This window comes from Pinus tabuliformis, chromosome Q (assembly GCF_031772625.1).
Source record: "Pinus tabuliformis cultivar Carrire ecotype Pingquan chromosome Q, CPIR1, whole genome shotgun sequence".
Taxonomy (NCBI): domain Eukaryota; kingdom Viridiplantae; phylum Streptophyta; class Pinopsida; order Pinales; family Pinaceae; genus Pinus; species Pinus tabuliformis.
This window is the reverse complement of record NC_142296.1, coordinates 291,833,344-291,853,743: the sequence shown is the minus strand read 5'-3', so window position 1 is coordinate 291,853,743 and position 20,400 is coordinate 291,833,344. Positions and strand designations below refer to the sequence as shown.

The 20,400-nt window shown below is 39.0% G+C and overlaps 1 protein-coding gene across 1 annotated transcript in view; it reads left to right on the top strand.

Annotated features, from left to right (window-relative positions):
* The window catches only part of LOC149219373 (uncharacterized), a 72,829-nt gene extending 52,530 nt beyond the window's left edge, over nt 1–20,299 (top strand). Inside the window, exons 3-8 of the mRNA XM_089386808.1 lie at nt 16,620–16,863; nt 16,953–17,010; nt 17,106–17,443; nt 17,583–18,410; nt 18,445–19,576; nt 20,268–20,299. Coding sequence (XP_089242934.1) covers nt 16,620–16,863; nt 16,953–17,010; nt 17,106–17,443; nt 17,583–18,410; nt 18,445–19,576; nt 20,268–20,299 — 2,632 coding nt within the window. The remainder of the gene's footprint in view (nt 1–16,619; nt 16,864–16,952; nt 17,011–17,105; nt 17,444–17,582; nt 18,411–18,444; nt 19,577–20,267) is intronic.
* The last annotated feature ends 101 nt before the right edge of the window (nt 20,300–20,400 follow it).

Here is a 20,400-nt window from a genome sequence, read left to right as displayed (position 1 = left end):
TAATCCTTGAGATGATGATTTTGGGAACGCTGATAATGGAGTTCCACTACAAAAGTTCTCTCCAAAAATTCCTTAGCCAATACAAATCGACCTCCTCTAGAGAAATATTTTTTCCCATATGGAAATTCTCCTCTCAAACTTCTTTACCATACGTGACTAATCTTTTGTCTTTTATTTATTTGGTTTGATGAAGAAACCAAGCTATTTCAAACCATGACCCAAATCCTTGACTAGAAAAGGAAATAAATCCCTTAGATGATCTAGAGGAACACCCATAACACCATTATGGATAGTACAAGATTTTTGTTGATCGATGACTATTCCTATAACCCTACAAAAAATATTAAGGGAGAACTTGAGGGAGATAAAATATCTTCTTTCCTAGAAAAGCAGCATAGAAATTCATCAACAAAGAGAAAACAAGAAACCTCCACCTCATCCAATATTTAATGCCATGAAATTTGCCTCTAGAGAGATACTTTTAAACAATCTCATTGAAATCCTCAACTCTAATAAGGAACAATAAGGGAAACAAGGGACATCCATGATGAATCCCACAAGTGGCATAGAAAAAATCAGAAGGAGTCCCATTGATCATTATAGTAAAGGAAACAAAACATAAATAACCCATAATCCAATTTTCCAATTGTAATACGAATCCCAGTTGTATAAGAACTAGGGGGAGGAAGTTCTATTTGACCTTATCATAAGTCTTACACATATCCAATTTTAATATAGCTACTTTCAAATTAGACAATTTCATTGAATGGAAGACCTCCTGAGCCAGATCAACAACGTAATGGATATTTGTAGTTTTTAAATAACTGAATTTCTACTCTAAAATTATAGAGTCGAGAACCAACTTGATTATCCTTACTATGATTTTCAAAGATCAATTTATAAATCAAATTACAACATGTAATTGGCCTATATTCATCAAATGAATTCCCTTCTTGATTTTTTGGGATGGGACAAGGAAAGGAAGAGTTCAAAGAGCCTACAATCTTTCCAACACTTTGAGACTTCGTGAAAGCCTTTAAAGGATCATCATTAATATGATCATAGAAACTAAGGTAGAACTCAAGAGGGATCCATCAGGCCTGGAACACGTGGAATTCTACATATAAATAATAGTAGACAACACTTCGTATTATGAATAACCTCCATAAGGGTTTCATTCATCTCCTTCGAAATTACATTGGTAAATTCAAATACCACCTAGACAGGACTACCTTCTGGGTCCAAAAAGAGAGAAAAAAAAAATAGTCACCTTCCACAACTTTATCCTTAAAAGAATAAAACACAAAACCAATATAATCATGTATATTCTAGATGTTATTAACCTACTTCCAAGAATTTTCATATTGGTGAAAAAACCTTTTGTTGTTGTCCCCCAAGGATAGTCAAATTACCTTGCTTTTGAGGCATCAATGCTCTTCCTCCTCAAGCATAATGGAATGTCTTCCCTCTTCTAGATATTTTAAGCGACCTAAGGTATCAAAGGTCGGGGGAGGGGGGGGTGATTTCATCTAGTCATACATCTCAACTATCTAGACTTCCACCTCAGAGATTTTGGCCATCTTCTTTACATTGTAGTTCTTCACCCATGCCTTGGATGCGAGTTTAACTTATATAATTTTTGAACCAACTGTTCCATGAAAGAAGTGGATCTTGAAAAAACCAGATGTCTCTATCGACTGATCACAAGGGACCTATATTCCTCCTCCTCTATCCATGAGGGATTTAAGTGGAAAGGTATTGACTTGTCTACCCCCCCCCCATAGTCGCATTGCAATAGTATAGAACAATGATCTGAGATCCACTGGAAATCACTAAATTCTTCCATAAGAGGCCTAAACTCATTAACTTTTCTAATACAAGGAACCTATCAAATCTCTTTGTGACCTCATTTCCCTGTGAGCAACCATTCATCCATGTAGGAGAAATCTTGATTGGTTCAATGCCACAAGATGATTCTTTAACAAGAAATCAAAGAAGAAATGATGTTGAGGATCCATGTGAGCCTAGTTATCCCAAACTTCTTTATGTGAAATGGTGAAATTGAGGTTGCCCCCAAGGATGATATTTTGATATATGAACACCCATGTAGAGACCAAATCCTCCCAAAAGGGATCACACTTAGCATATGGCCTATTGTAGGGGACTCTCAAGCCTATGTGTGTCATCATACATAACACATTAATTAAATGAGAGTAACACTTGGAAAATATGTAAAGTAAATGAAGGATAGTTTGGATTAGATAAAATTTCTCCAACCACATCACCTATTATGTATCTAGATCAAAATAGCATAGAAACATAAGAAATGATATATCAACAACTTGATAATAAACCACCTCAAGGGGGAAACCTCCTTTTACATCACATAAATGAACAATGCTTGAATGCTTCAAATGAAAATACCTCCTTGGTATATATAGGAGTCTAAAGGGTCAAAATATAATTAGTGCCTACATAACAATAATAATATAAGGGCACAAAAACAAGAATAGTGGGATTATATGGGGCACACAATAACAAAACAGAGGCTACACTAGTATAATATGGACATAACATGCCCCTCTCCTTCAAAAAATTGTTTACCTCAACACTTGTAGTTTTGGATGCTTACGTATAAAATACTCATCCTCCCATGTGGAATCTTCAACAGTTCTTCCACTTAATGATACTCTGAAATTGATCGATATCGTAGCTGCCAGATTCTTGTTTCCATGAGTGCTTCATGCTCCAATATGATTTAATTCCTTCCTCGTCAAGTTCTGGAAATATAGTTTAAATTGGGAGCTTTTCACCTATAACCTTATTTAAGAACAAAATATGGAAAACTGGGTGTACATGTGAAGATGTATGCAACTACAATTTTTATGCCATAGTACCAATATTTTTCAACACCTTGTAAGGGCCATAGTACTTGGGTGATAATTTATTATCCTTATTATCTTGCTTGAGGGAAATTTGTATGTATGGTAGTAGCCGCAAAAAATACCCAATCAACCTCATCAAAAATTCTTTCACTGCGATGTTGATTTTCTTGTTGTTTCATTCACTTCTACGCCACAATCAAGTTATCCTTTAAGAGTTGGAGAAATTTTTGTTGATACTTGATGTGATCTTCCACTTCTTGAAACATAGAATTGTCTCTTAGAGACGATGTGATGGGTGGTGGATGATATTCATAAGGTTCCATAAATGGGGTCATTTTTTCTATGGCATGGAAGGAAGTGTTATAACACCATTCTTCCAAAGTTAACCACCTGACCCATTATGTTTTCTTATCAGATACAGATCAACAAAGATATCCCTCCAAACATTTGTTCACTATCTCAGTTTTCCCATAAAATTGAGGATGCTAAGATGAGCTATGAGCTAATTGGGTACCAAGACAAGAAAATAATTATGTCCATACATTTCCAGTGAACATGGGGTCTCTGTCACTTACAATAATCTTTGGGTTTCCATGTAGATTTTGAACTATTTCCATAAATGTAGTAGCGACTGTAATGGATTTGAAAGGATGAGATAGGGCACAAAAGTGTACATACTTGGTAAGTCTATCAATTACTACCATAATGGCACTCTTTCCTTTAGACTTGGGTAGACCTATTATAAAATACATTCATACCTCCTCCCAATGCTCACTTGGAATGGCTAATGGTTTTAAAATACTTGGGGTCTTAATTGTCTCAACTTTATTTTGTTGGAAAACCAAACATTCTATGACAAACTTCTGAATATCAGACTTAAGGCCATCCCAAAAAAAATCCTTCTTGACTATGTCGTAAGTTTTTAAAAATCATAAGTGCCCTCTTATAGGATAGGTCACAATCCAAAAATAACCTTTTGTCTAAGTTTGGATTTCTTACATAGATATAAGCAATCTTCGCATCACAATGAATCATTTTTCCAAATAAATGTATCAGATGCATTGGGATCTTGCTGCAACTTTTGAATGAGTTTCCACACCTCTTCATCATTCTTCCATCATCCATTGTTTTAGTTATCCAATTACGTTGGATAATATAAATGGAACATAGCAATGCCTCCACATTCACATCCCTTCTTGAGATTGCATTTGCAACAACATTTTTCTTCCCTTTTTTGTATAATAATTTCAAAGTCATGACCCAACATATTTGTGACCCATTTTTCTACTCTTATGAAGATAATATTTGTTCCAAAAGGCATTTAATATTATCATGATCTATTTTTACCTAAAGTTTCTTCCCATTAGGTAAGGGCACCACTGATTCAGGGTATGTAGTATTTCCAACATCTCTTTCTCATAAATAGTTTTGTGTAAATACTTTCCCTTGATTGGACAACTTTCAAAAGAAATGGGTCTTCCTCTTGCATTAAAACAACACCAATGCCATTTCCTAAAGCATCACATTCCACAATAAAGGTTTTTGTGAATTCTAGTGTAGCTAAGACCGGAACTCAGAATATTTCCTTTTTAAGATGCTCACAAGCCTTAGTTGCTTCTGGAGTCCAAAAAATTGTATCGTTATTTAGTAATGTTTTTTAGGGTCTTGTTATTTCCCATATTTCTTAACAAACTTTTGATAATACCCTGTTGAGCCGAGAAATCCTTAAAGATTCCTTAAGTTTGTAGGAATTTTCCATTCCTTGATGGCTTTAATTTTGTTAGGGTCTACCTTAACACCCTCATGAGATAAAATATGAGCCAAATATTCCACTTCTTGTACCCCAAAGAAAAGTTTGGAGGGTTTTGCATACAATTTTTCTCCTCCAATAGTTTGAGCATCCTGTCAACATGTTTAACATGATATTTCCAAGACTTGCTATAGATTAGTATATTGTCAAAAAATAATAACACAAATTTTATAAGGAATGGTTTGAAAATGGAATTCATCAAACCTTTAAATGTGGAAGGTGAATTAGTAAGGCCAAAAGGCATGACCACAAATTCATAATGAACTTCATGAGTTATGAATGTTTTTTTCGGAATGACTTCTATCTTCATTCTAATTTGATGATATCCTAAACGAAGATCTAGCTTGGTGAAGTAAATTTCCTCCATGTAGTTCATCCAACAATTAATCAATGATAGGAATAGGAAACTTATCTTTAATAGTGAGCTTATTGAGCTCTTTATAATCCTGACACATACACCATGATCCATCCTTCTTGTGCACCAATACTACTGGAGAAGGGAAAGAAATTTGGCTAGGTTGAATTATACCAACCTCTAGCATTTCTTCAACCATATGTTCAATTTCACTCTTATAGAAATAGGGATATTTGTAAGGCCTAATGTTTGGGGGAACACTTCTTGGAATCAAGTGAATAGCATGATAAAGATTGCAAATATGTGGGATACCTTTGGGAGCCTCAAATAAATTGGAATGATTGTCAAGGACACTTTGGAGGTATGGAGAAACGAATGACTTAGATGTTTTGTTTAGGGACAATGTCCCCTAGGGTCTTGGGTTAATACCCTAGCAGAGCGGGGGTTATCTATAAAGAAAAACAAGCATTCCACACAGCCATGATGCTAATATAAACAAACTATGCGAAGAGGGATGCACCTGGGGGTCCTTTGTTTGGGAATATCCAGCTAGGGTCCAAACCCTCTTGGAGTTCCTTTTGCTCCTTCAACCTACAAAGCAATAAATTCAAGAAAGCACAGCAGTATATGGACTAAACATCATAAAGAAATCAACTTCATAGCATATTGAAAGTTAGTTATGCAATTGAAATAATCATTCATTTGTAAATCATAACATTAATATCATAAGCATGAAGAAGATTCATATCAGGAACAAGACAAGTGTTTCTTTTATTATAGATAACTAAAGTACAGAAAGGAATGATTTCACCTGAGTCTTCCTTTCACAAGCTCCAAGTGGAACCATCCTTCAGATTCGTCCAATCTCAAGCCTTCAACAAGCTCCTTCCATAACTCACTCAAGGATATCTCAACAAATGGAAATACATCATAACTCAAGGAAACAAGGGTTTCCTGTAATGGGGGAAGTGCTGGAAGCACAAAGATCTTCAGACTTGATCTGGGATAATCTCAACAGAGTGATTTTTCTCCCTTAGGCCTTCCCATTGAAGCCTTTTTATACTTCTCCCAAAGTAGTTTTTTATTTGGGAATTCGTTGGGAACAATTGGGCCATGGGCACTAATAGGTAATCAATAGGTAAAACCCGTGATATCCACCCGAAATTAAAGAGCTTTAATTTTTTTAAGTTTTTTAAGACATATACATGGGTTGGGTATACACAAACCCGCGTACACACACGTTTAGCTCAGGAAAATGTCATGTATAGGGAGTAAAACACTGTTTTTTAAGTATTTGGACCAATTCTGGAAGGAGGGGTTGCCCTAGGCCATGAGTGTAGCATCACAAACATCAAGAGTGAGATTTGGAGCTATAACAGATGCCCCATAATATATGAGGTCAGAAGTGGTACATGATGACCGAAATGTATTATGTAATTGCATGGAAAGGAAACCAGTCAAAAACTGAGAAGGACTTCACCGGAGTTCAGCCTGCCAAGCCACAAAAGGAGTTCAGAAAGAAACACTATCTGAGGCGGGCATACCCATGCTCAGAGAAAGTAAAGCATGTCCACATTTCAAGTACAAGTGGATCCACTAAGTATACAAGTATAAAAGACTGGAAAATACATAATGGATCATTTGATCACGATCGAACAAGTACATGTCTGAATATCACATATAAGAATGTCAATGATGCTAAAGGATGAAGCAGATCATTGATATCAAAGATTGATCCCAAAAGTACCAAATGAACATGATGGAGTAAGATGGTACTACACTGCAAACTCAGGTGCCAACATATAGAAGGTCGCCATGAATGACTGCAACATATAAGGTGGGATGGTATCAATTAGCAACAACAGGAGCAACTGTCAAGTGAACCAACGAATGTTGATGCAACCTGAGGTATTCACCAACCGCTGTGGTACATTTCTACACCATGGGAATAAATGATCTAAAGTCGACCATGTGAGAAATCGTTTTATTACCGGACATTGATGTATACCGTTAAAAAATGTGAGACTACTCACCGATAATGATAATGAGCGTCAAGGTACCCAGTACAATCTAACAAGTGTGAATAGATGAGCTAGTGTCAAACACCTATAAGAATCTATAAATCAGGAGACAACGATGGTTTCCCACTGTCGATAGCAAAGGATCGGCCACTAATGACGACAAACCCCAAGGTACTACCGAATGGACTCTAGATATTTGCCCTAGAGCAATGAGCCATAGTTGATAGGGAAAGATCCACTAGAAGGAAGGCATTAAGGCATCCTTCATCAATCTAGCGCGAGTGTAACCCATAGGCCAATAATGTGGAAGGAATCAGATGAAAAAAGATGTAGTAACCTAACCGAAGCACGTTTCCGACGTACACAAGATGTGGCTAGCACATGACAGAAACCCTCTGAACCAACCAATAATGAAATTTGACACAGAGGCGAGGTATCCACCAATAGGGTCAAATGGAAACCAAGGTACTACACGAATCCCAATGTGTGATAGTGTAAGTTGATGTCGAACACAAGGGAAACCACTCAGTCAAAGACCCATGATACTGATCGATGCTGAGCACAAGGTGACCTATCAATATTGAAAATAGGTCCAGGGTGCAGTTCTAGGCCTGTCCTTAGAGAAAGATGTCGTCATCGATAAGGACAAGACCCGCCAGCAAGAATTCAATGGGGACCTTCTCAAACCAGCATGAGTAAAGGACCAATATAACTGATGTGATGATAGACAAGATACTGACAACTAGGGATGGTCGACTGAAAAATGAGTCAACAGACACCGCAGAGAGGCCGACTCAGGCTAACTTCCCTTGAACAAAAGCATGACTCAATGTGACTATGTGGCAGCATATGATGACTCTGTATAATTTCGCCATGCAGGAGGCACGAACGAACCCTCCATATGATTGGAAGAGATAACAAATTGGGGGAGAACTGACTCAATAACAAGGTTGAGGCATACCTAAGTCAAACTAAATCCCGCACATACGAAGGAGACTTTGTTTTGAGTGCTTTGTTCAAGGGCAACACAACTGACTCTAGCTACCAACAATAAGTGGAAATATTGTCCCGTTCTTGCTCCTTTTTGAATATATAATTTTTTTGTCTTTTTCTTTAAGCTGAAAAAAGAATTAAAGAATGCTATAGTACAGTGGAAATAACGAGTGTCAATGAAACAGATGATCTAGTTCCTGGGATTGGAACAATCCTATGCTCAATGCACGGAGGTGCAAACTGGTCAAAGACACTCAAAGGCGTGTTCCTTCCACACGTCAAGGTGTGTCAAGTTGCAGAAGTCAAGGGCATGCAAGTTTGATTTTGCAGTCGTCATGGTCAAAAGTTGGCTTAAACACGAGTCCAAGTGAAGCCAGCTCAAGGCCAAAAGGGGAAAATGGTCAAAATACAATGTAGTAGTACAACTCAACACAAAGGAGCCTCTAGGGTATAAGGCCAGAACGAAGCTGAGAAGCAAAGAGGAATGAGTCTTCAGCGCATAAGTCATGGCGGGACTACAGAGGACCCTCGAGCCTACTCAGATCGAAGCAGCATTGGCAACAAATGCCAGTGAGGTGCTAAATATGATTCCCATGAAAAGGATGGCTCTACTATTGTGTCATGATTTAAAAATTGGCGAGTGAAGATGGTTTACGAACCATAACATGATGGGATCGACCCTATGGCAAGTGTATCGACAAATGGAGGCTAGTATGCATAATGCAACAGAAAAAATGCTTCCCTAACCTATATGCCAATGAAAAACAATACCTGCCATGACGGGTCAGTAGTCATGGAACCGTCTTGAAACTATTGAAAAAAGCGTCCAAAATGTCCTGAAAATCAAACCATTCTCAATATTCCAAGCTCCCAAGTTAAAAGTTACGTGAGACAAAACAAAATCAAGATCTAAAAAAAAATTGCATCTTCAAATCTTATAAAATAGTTTTTTGACTCACCATTATCACCATTTGGTTTGAGAGCGAAGAAGTGGAGCAAAAGGAGCAAGCATTTCCATTCGCCAAAACTGACCGTTCAAATTGTCCCAAACCAGGTAACCCTTAAACTTATCTTGTATTCAATTGTGATTGGTTTTAGAATTTTTAATTTAAGTTTTACCGTTGAATTATTGTCAAAAATTTTGTCATGGCGTATACGCGGGTTGTATATATGAAAGTCACGTATATGTAGGCCCTACACACAACTGTGTGTAAAATGGACCCATGTATACGCCGCGAAAACTTCAAACAAAAAATATAACGGTCTAAATTCATTTTTTCTTCAGGATGCTAGTCACTTGGAGAGAAAGAGAGCATACCTTAGTGGATGATGAGGTTATGAACAATCCTAATGCTTTGGATGCCTTATGAGGATGTGGTTTGCTAAATTTCTTTAAAATGCCAAACATGAAACCAAACACTCGCCTGCTTGACATGCTCATTCACTACTAGAGAATCAAGGATGAGTCATTTATGATTGATCAGATGCCGCTCAAGATAGAGGTTGAAGATATTTATTTCATCACCAGCCTTTCCCAGAGGGGAGAGGTAGTACATTCCACAGGTAGATAACGAGGCAGTCTCTCTATCGAGGACTACGTACATATCTATTTCTCGGGTCATCCTGAAAAGGTTGGAAGTCAAATTCCAATCAAACATGTGGAGATTTTATCATTGAGAATAATCATGTTCACCATAGATAGAGTGAACGGATCAGCTTCTTTGCACCAAGAATCACGGCTAGCCATGAGCTTGGCGGTAGACTACCTCACCACCGTGTTTGATTGGTGTACTCGTCTTCTTGCTAACCTAAAGAGCCAGCTTACTTCTATCAAGAATGGAGAGACCAAAAACTTCAGGTATGGAACTATTTTGTGCTCTTTCTCCTTTGAGAGGGTCCCAGCACTTCGTCCCAGAGTATCGGTTTCGATCAGCACCCCACAAGATCCATGAATGGGTAGGTGGGCTAACTTGATGAAACGTCTAGGAGGTGGGGACATCCCACAGATTGCTTTCAAAAATGACTTCTTCTCCTGGTGGGAGCAGCAGATCATCGTCATAGTTGACTACCCTTATGTTGGGTTGGATTTCCGAGGAGATCTTGATCTAGTATTACCACCGACCATAGCATGGGGCGACATAGGTAACAAATATTTTTGATTTTATGATTTTTTTTGTGATTTTTCAAATATAATAATGAATATTGAAAATTATTTTTGATAGGATTCAAATGACTAATATTATGATCATGTTCCAGATATTGGGTCAGTGCGACCAGATGGGTTCCCACAACATGGACATCACAGTCGAGAGGCCCAAGAGGTGGTTGTAGACACAAAGCAACTTCTACACACTATTCAGTGGCACTTGGTGAGACTAACTCACCAAGTATCGATGGACGCCGTAGAGGATCTCCCTATAGATATGCAGTGTCATGTGGTTGGCATGCCACAAGACTAGGTTCACACTCTTAGGCGTGTGGGCAAAGCAGTAGTTGCATAGTTAGCCACTCATCCTGAGCTGGGGCATTAGATGTACTGGACATGATTATGGGCATTTGAGTCCCAATTTTTGTATATTATTTTGGACACACTTATGTACACTCGAGATGTTTTATGATATATATATATATATATATATATATATATATATATATATATATATATATATATATATATATATATATATATATATATATATATATATATATATATACAGTTCTGACTTTTTGATGCTTGATTTTATTGTGATGAATGAATGATATGCCAGTCTAATGCTTAATTAGTGATAGAATCAGCTAACCAATTGTGAGATCTTGGAATGTGCAAATAATTAATGTAAGTAAATGATCTTTGCAACAACCTCACCCTTAAATACTAGCGATATAAACATGGATCCCTTACCTGATAAATGTTATTCAGTTGTGACACTATCAATTGTGAATCAAGATAGACTACCAACGAATCGATTTCATAAGAAATTGCTTTGGATAGTAAATTAATGACGGCAGTATACTCAGCCATATTATTTGAAGCAGGACCAATGCATACTCCCCTTGACACCATCAATTGACTAGTTGGATAGTAGATTACCTAAGTTGCGGAAGCAAGGTTCCGAGTGTGCCAACTAGCACCATCAGTGAATCCAAAATAGACCAAGTCATCCATCAACACCTACCACAACAAACCAAAAAGTGTCGATATCAAAAAACTCTCGATGAGATATGTACAAATATACAAAATGTACAAAGAAGCCATTTCCTAGCTGCTAAGCAAAGTACTTCTTGAGATAGAGCCCGTTTCGGGGCTCCACCAACTTGTTTCCTTCAAAATCGATTAACTCATACACCCCTTTTTCTAAAACTCATTTAATTATAAAGGGACCATACCACATAGGTTTGAACTTGCCTGCCCCCAAGGCATCCTTATCTTGGTCATAGACCAAGACAAGGTTGCCTTCAGAAAAGACTCGAGGACGGACAGCTTTATCATACTGAGTTTTAACCCTTTTCTTATGAGCCTCATTGATTGTGGCAGCATCTTGAGGCTGCTCATCGAGATGCTCCAAATGAAGGAGGCGCTCTTCAAGACTAGAGGTCTCTAGGAGGATCTCAATAGCTAACTTAAGAGATGGAATTTCACATTCAACACGAAAGATAGATTCCATCCCATAAACTAACTGAAAAGGTGTAAAACCTGTAGCAGTCTTTATGGAGGTTCGATATGCCCAAAGAGCCGGATACAACATAAGATGCCAATTGGATCGATTTTTGTCGATCGTCCTTTATAGGATCGTCTTAAGGGTTTTGTTCACTTCCTCAACCTGTCCATTGGCCTGAGGATAATATGGAGACGAGTGCTCCTACTAGAAACCCAATTTAAGAGCGAATTCAGCCATTAGTTGGTTCTGGAAATGACTCCCATGGTTAGTGACAATCTCTCTCGGGATACCGAACCTTGAGATAATCTGATTAAAAAATGACAATGTCATTGTTTCACTATCATTTTTATAAGTGGGCATGGCCTCAACCCACTTCATGAAGTAGTCTATGGCCACGAGAATGTACTTGTGATTCGCTACTGAAGGCAGATTACAAGTTGTAAAATCAATACCCCACTTAGTAAAAGGACTGATAGTGACAATGGGGAAAAGAGGAGTTGGATTTGCGCGCATCTTCCAAGTATATATTTGATAGGGGTGACAGCGTTTGACCACTTCAACACAATCTTTGAAGAGCGAAGGCCAAAAATAGCCGGCACACAAGATACGTTGGGCTATAGCAAGCCCTGAAAGATGACCACCACAAGCTCCACTGTGGAAATCATTAAGCACTGACTCTACTTCCTCTAGGGTTAAACAATGCCAAAGGATTGAATCAACCCCTCGACGATATAATGTGTCACTGATGATGAGATAGTTCTTAGCTAGGTGATGTAATTTTCGGCGTTCATCCTTAGAGAAAGTAGAGGGGAACTTCGAAGTCTGGAGATAGACAATGATATCTCCATACCAAGGGTCGAGTGAAGAGATGAGGAATAAATGTTCATCGGGTAAACTTTCCTCATAAATAGTATCCTCTCCACAAGGTAGCTCAGAGATTAACTCCACAAAAACCATAGATTTCTTAGACTTGGTGGACAAGAACTCGAGATCGAATTCTTGTAAGATGACTATCCATCGATTATATTTTCCCCCAATCACTCACCTACTGAGTACAATTGGAATGGATTGACCATTGCTAAGACAAAAGTTTTGTGTAGCAAAATATAATGGTGGAGTTGCTGGACAGCATGGACAGCTACCAAAGCCAACTTCTCAACAGGGGAATAGCGAAGTTCAAGACCTATCAAGCCTCAGCTCAAATAATAAATCACATGCTCTATGATAGCATCGTCTTCCTGAAGGAAAACCATACCTATGGTTGATTCTGTTGTAGAAAGATATAAAAGGAAGTCCCTACCATAATCTGGTGGACTCAAAAGCAGGGCAAAGACTAATTCCTTTTTCAAGGCATCGAATGACCGTTGCGCAAAGTTATCCCACACATATTGAACTCCTTTACGTAGTAAAGGCATAAATCCTTTAGTGATATCGACATAGTTTGCTATAAACCTTCTGTTGGAAATAATACTGAGAGGGGGAGTGAATCAGTATTATCAGATTCTTTTCAATATTCCCTCTAGATTTATAATTGAATTTATTCTTTAGATGTTGACCATTAATTTGAATGTCAGTACCATATAATAATTAACAGGAACAAGAAAAACAAACAGTCACACCAAAGAACACCAGATATAAGGTGGAAACCCAATGTGGGTGAAAACCACCTGCTGCAATGTGTCTCTATCTTCTTTCAATTAGAAACTTCTTTTACAATGATTCTGTACTAGTGCAGTCCTTTACCAGTACGCAGGCTGCAACCTGCAGAGAGCTACAACCCTCTCTTGTTTTCCAGTCTCTCCTGGAAGGGAGCTACAACCCCCTTAGCTCTTGTACTAGCTGAGCTACTAGTACGTAGGTGCTGACCTACTTCTTTTCTTCCAAGGACCACGTTTCATTAATTTTCAGACTAGATCCATGAACATCAAATAATCATCAAGTACATGTGAATCAACCAATCTCCTTTTACAATCAACTAATCAGCCTCTCAGAATGCATTAACCAGACAAGCAATACCAGTGATCTAACCCACAATTCAGTAGCAATAGACAAAAGGCAGCCAACAAATATTTCAAGAAAAGTTTGCAACTTCACCAATAGAAACCTACGAATATCTACAGTTCTTCTATGTCTAGCCTGCGTAGCTCCGCACCTGCTCTGTCTACTCAACAGCGCACCTCCGCACCTGATCCGTCTGCTGAACTGTGCACCTCCGCACTTGATTCGTCTACTGAACTGCGCACCTTCGCACCTACGCTGTTTACTGGACTGCGAATCTCCGCACCTGATCCGTCTGTTGGACTGCACACCTCCGCACCTGCGGCTTCTGCTGGACTGCGCACCTCCACACCTGCGGCTTCTGCTGGACTGCGCACCTAAGCACCTGTGCCTTCTACTAGACTGCGTACCTCCACACCTGATCTTGTCGCTAAGCTGTGTACAACCGCACCTGCACTGTGGAATGCCTACAGACCTCCGAATAGAGCCAAATTATCAGTCCTCCAATGTGCCATAGACTATCAGATCCACAGATCTGATCATGCGCCAAAGAGATCACGACCCCTCAATTGATCTATCTTCTCATGCTCAGGTTCAACTCTAACTCACCAACCGATTACAATTATTTTAGATCTTGTTCCTCTTAAGATATTCAACACATAAGTGCCTAGCCAAATGATCTCCTTTCCTTTTTATAGGCAAGCCCTTACACAAACCATGGATCAAAACCATAGAAAGCCAATACAAGGAACCCAAAACTGGGGTTCAATATTTTAGATGCTATACCACGGACCAAAACCATAGGATCAAACGCGTCGGACTAAATACCATGGATCAATCATAAAAATTCCCACGTGTGCGCGCTTCTCTGCATTGAAGTGAGTGAATTTGACACCCGCACCTTTTGTTCGGAGAACCTGCGGGTATGCCCGCACTTCTTGTTCGGGGCACCTGCGGGTCCACAGATTTTGTTAGGCTCACCTACAGGTATCACATTTTCTATTATTTTGAGAGCTTGAACAGAGATTTTCCACTTGAGTGAGTTGCCATCAAGGACAACACCTGTGCCATAGTGCCAAACCTGAGTCATAATGCCAACAATCTCCCCCTTTGGACTTGATGGCAACCCCAAGATCCTCAAAGTCATTCTCCCCCTTTGTCATCAAGGGCAAAGGGTTATGCTCCCCCTGAGAACATGTTGAAAACTCTGTTCTGTTGTGCTGATAGTGCTCCCCCTGACTATAGACCAGATCTGCAAAAGAAATTTTCTTCAAGAAGAACCATAAACCACCATACACCAAATGACCTTCCTATCACCAAAAGATTCTATACATACATTCATCACCCAACCAAGTGGGGTTACATCAGAAATTTACATATGACAACCAAGTACATTACATCATTCATCCCGGACATAGGCCGTTATAAAAAAAGAAATATAAGACATAGAGACAAAACATTAGCAGCAATATTCATATCAGCATCCATGTACTCCTTCTGTACATGCTCCTCCAAGATCTTCTACAATAATGCCAACAATGCATTATTAGAAGAATATATGCTCCCCTTGAACCTGTACCATTCGGTCTTCGACCAATCCATAAACCAGCGAATGTATGCATATACCCCATATGAAACTCGCGTACAACCAACAATCTCTGAAACAGACAAGATTCAATAGCAAGATGATGCATCAACTACCCCTAGCTTTTGCCTGAGGTATTCAAAGGTCTCCCGGGGTAGCGGTTTGGTGAGTATATCAGCAACTTGTTCCTTAGAGGGAACATACTCCAACTTGACCTTTTGTTCAAGCACTTGTTCCCGAAGAAAATGATACTTGATTGGTATGTGCTTGGTCTTTGAATGCATGACAGGATTCTTTGAAATACTGATTGCACTTGTATTATCACAGAAGATGGAGATAGGTGGAGTACAAGTGATTTGCATGTCTTGCAATGTTTGCATCATCCAAAGGAGTTGTGTGCAGCAAGATGCAGCAGCTACATATTCTGCTTCAGCTATAGATAATGCAATAGAGCTTTGTTTCTTGCTGAACCAAGATACTAATCTAGGACCCATGAAGAATGCACCACCACTAGTGCTTTTCCTGTCATCCACGCTTCCGGCCCAATCTGCATCTGTATAAGCATGAAGTGTGAGATCTGTATCTCTAGGATACCATAAGCCATAGTTTTGAGTTCCTTGAAGGTACTTGAAGATTCTCTTAACTGCCTGAAGATGAGTTTCCTTTGGATTTGCCTGAATCTTCCAACAATTCCCACTGCATGCATGATTTCTAGTCAGGTACCTGTCAAATAAAGCATACTTCCTGTTATCACTTAAGAATTCTAATTTCAAAATCACTCACATTAGTTTGATGGTAAAAAAAATTCGGTGCTAGTCTAAGTTTGATTTTTGTTTTTAGAGTCTTGAGTCAACTAGGTATTCTCATTCATCACCGGTCATTCTCATTCATCCCCGTCTCATAGCCATGTGTCAGTTTTGTTCAAAAGTTACTATGTGTCACAAAGCTCTTTAGGTTATTTCATAGCTCATGTAATAATTTTGAATTGTTTCCGCAGCGCATAAATCCTTTTAGCAGTTTCGCAGCGCAACATGTTTTAGATGATTTTGTAGCGCATAATTCATATTTTGCACTGGCTGCGCTACGAAATTGGGGATTTGTTCGAATCCATAGCCATTCTTTCACAGCTGTCATATCCATCAAAATCCATCAACAGTTGTCAGCCTATACACTTCGTCTATCATATCCGATAGTGCTGTAGTGTTAGCTACAATCAATTTGTTTCGTCTAGTCTTGAGCCATCTACATCTGTTGGTGACACGTGCTCCAATACTGTTTTCATCAGATTATAAGCATTTTTATTGTCGCTACAGTGATCCTTCATATGTGAAGAAATTGAAGCTTGAGATGCTTATAGCCGTGGCAAATGAGAGTAATACATATGATATTGTGACGGAGCTCAGTGAATATGCCGCAAATGTTGATGTGGCCATTGCAAGAGAGTCTGTCCGAGCAGTTGGAAAAATTGCATTGCAGCAGTATGATGTCAATGCCATTGTTGACCGCCTTCTTCAGTTCCTAGAGATGGAAAAGGATTATGTCACTGCAGAAACTCTGGTTCTCATGAAAGACCTTCTAAGGAAGTATCCGCAGAGCGTGTAATTAATCCACCTAAACAAGCAGTTTCTGTATTTGCTGATACTCAGAGCAGTGAAGTCAAGGACCGTATATTTGATGAGTTCAACAGTCTTTCTGTTATTTATCGTGAGCCTTCATATATGTTTATTGATAAGGAACACCAGAGGATAAGGATAGATTTAGTTTTCGGAATTCCTTTAGTTATGGGACATTGGCTGCAGCTAATCGTGTTGAAGGAGCTCTCTATTTGGACTTTAGAGAAGATGGAGTTGATGACAATTGGATCATCAATCATAAAGCAAATATAGAGTCAAGTTCCAAGGTGATTGAGGAGCCATGTTCATCAGACTCTGATTATACTCTTGTACAGCCTCCTTCCATGCGGAGCCTTCTTTCTTGGAAAAAGAGGAAATTGAATTTTCGGTCACCACGAGCAAGGGGAGAGACGCTATTGAATAAAGCATATGGAGAAGAGGGTGGAGATGATATTGATTTTGACCACCGACAATTATGTTGCCCTATCGACTCTCTTCCTTTGTATCATAAAAATGACAATGGAGTATCGCAGGACAGATGTGAATGTTTCGACTTTGGCGATGACCATTTCACCATAGGAAGCTGGGAACAGAAAGATTTTATTAGTAGAGATGGTTAGATGAAGTTGTCGTCTCAAGTTTTTTTTTGCTTCAATTGATCAGCATAGTGAAAAGGCTGCCGGGGAGAGTGCTTGTACTGCTTTGGTGACTGTTATTGTTGATTGGTTGCATGATAATCCCAATTCCATGCCTATAAAATCTCAGTTTGATACCTTGATACGAGATGGATCTTTAGAGTGGAGGAATCTTTGTGATGTAGAAGCTTACAGAGAGAAGTTCCCAAACAGGCACTTTGATCTGGAGACAGTATTACAGTCAAAGATACGTCCTCTTTCTGTGGCCCCAGGGAAGTCCTTTGTTGGTTTCTTTCAAGATGAAGGAATGGGAGATTCCTTTGAATTTCTACAAGGGGCTATGTCTTTTGACAATATCTGGGAAGAAATTACTAGTGCATGTACTGACGAGGCTGAGTCATTGACTGGACTTGCAAACCCTGCTTTGGCTGCTCAAAATTTACTTCATAGAGGACTTTTCACCAAGTGGGTAATTATCAAAATGGGTTCTGGAGGATCAATGATGGTGACATCAAAAGGATTGTTCTATGCACCTGCATTGAAGGTTGATGTTGCAGATACTGTAGGATGTGGAGATAGCTTTGCAGCTGCTATTGTTGTTGGTTATATAAATTTGATGCCTATGATAACCACTCTAGTATTGGCAAATGCTGTTGGTGGTGCTACAGCAATGGGCTGTGGGGCAGGCCGGAATGTTGCAACCAAAGAAAAAGTTTGTGAACTGCTATTGGCTTCAGAAGTAAACAATGACTACGAGGATTTCTGGAAAAGAATACGTGCCCCTGAGTATTTTAGCAAGTCTGAAATAATGCTTGCAAAAGGATCAATCAATTGCCAGGATAATTCTTTCCATGCTGTTGAAGTTCAAGATGTAGCCGAGAAATTGAAAGAAGAGACAGGAAAAGATCCTGAAAATGTGTAACAAGGGTCTAGATGGGAGTGGCAGTGTTGTTGCACTGGATGAAATATCAAGTAGTGATCTTAACAATATCATTAATGGTTTTGCCGCTGAATATCTTCGAACTCTTTGCCTTGCTTATATAGACTTGGAAGATTATTTTGATCCAGAGAGACAAACCATTCTTACAAATGGTTATACATGTATATGCATTGTTGGCATCAAGGATCCCGTGCGTCCCGGTGTCAAAGAAGCTGTTGAACTCTGTAGAACTGCAGGTATTACAGTGAGGATGGTCACTGGTGACAATATTAACACAGCAAAAGCAATTGCAGCGGAGTGTGGCATTTTAACAGATGATGGTGTGACAATTGAAGGACCTGATTTTCGTGTAAAGAGCGAAGAAGAGATGAAGACTCTGATACCAAAAATTCAGGTTATGGCAAGATCTTCATCATTGGACAAGCACACCTTGGTGAGACAGTTGCGCACAACTCTGGGAGAAGTTGTTGCTGTGACAGGTGATGGCACAAATGATGCACCAGCTTTGCATGAAGCTGACATTGGGCTTGCTATGGTCATAGCTGGGACTGAGGTTGCGAAGGAGAGTGCCGATGTGGTGATTTTAGATGATAATTTTGCAACAATTGTAAATGTAGCAAGATGGAGGCGTTCAGTATATGTAAACATTCAAAAATTTGTGCAGTTCCAGCTGACAGTTAATGTGGTTGCTCTAGTTTTGAATTTTGTTTCAACATGTATAGCAGGAACTGCCCCCCTCACTGCAGTTCAGTTGCTTTGGGTCAATCTGATTATGGATACACTTGGTGCTTTGGCACTGGCAACAGAACCTCCAAACGATGAGTTGATGAAAAGATTACCTGTAGGAAGAACTCAAAGTTTTATCAGTAATTCTATGTGGAGGAATATAATTGGACAAAGTGTCTATCAACTCATTGTATTAGCAGTTTTGGAGATGGAAGGAATACGGCTTCTTCAGCTACATTGTTCTGATGCAGAATCAAGTTTAAACACACTGATCTTTAATACATTTGTCTTCTGCCAGGTGTTCAATGAAATAATCTCTAGAGATATAGAGAAGATAAATGTATCGCGTGGCACATGTGTATCGCCATGGAAGTTTTGTACCAAGTTCAGGACCATGAAAATAAGATACCTTGCAAAAAAGCAGAGTGGTGTTCAACACCAAAATAAGCATGATAAGGACCTTTTCAATCTACTTGAACAGGTTTTTAGCAATGGTAGCTGTGTCACTTCTGATTCAGATATTAAAAGACAAGACAAATCTGGTGCTCCTTTTTCAGGCAATGAAATTGAAGATAAGGTATACAAACAGAGTAGAGTCTAAGACTGTGTTTTTGAAATTACACAGCAGTTTCGTAGCGCGCTACGAAACTGCTGTAGCTGCATGTTACAATTGAGTTGATCAATTATGATTGACAAAGCGGCAAATCTTTTTGAAAGATTTTGTCATCACACAGGTACATGAGAAAGGCTTACAGCACATCAAGGACGTGGCACTCCATTTTGGGTAATTAAAGGATAAAGAACATGGCTAATTACTTCCGAATATCTTTGAGGAAAACAAAGGCATAAAAACAGGGACAGTTTCCTGTTTCTCAGCAGAGGTAAAAGGATACGACATTAAAGGCCAGCAAGCAGCTATAAACATCCATCACAGCCACCGCCAGAAAGGAACCAGATGTCAAAGAACAAGAACCATTGTAATCAAGGCTATTATTAGCATAACACGGTGTTAGAATCCTACTTGATTTAGATCTCTAAAAACTCCAGTCAACAGTCAGTTGTATTTATTAGTTATTTAAAGGTTAATAGGTGTCAATAGGAGTAGTTTTCGAATTCCCCTCATGCTTGAGGAGGAATCTCGATCAGTTAGAATAAAAACTCTATATATAGCTGAAACAGC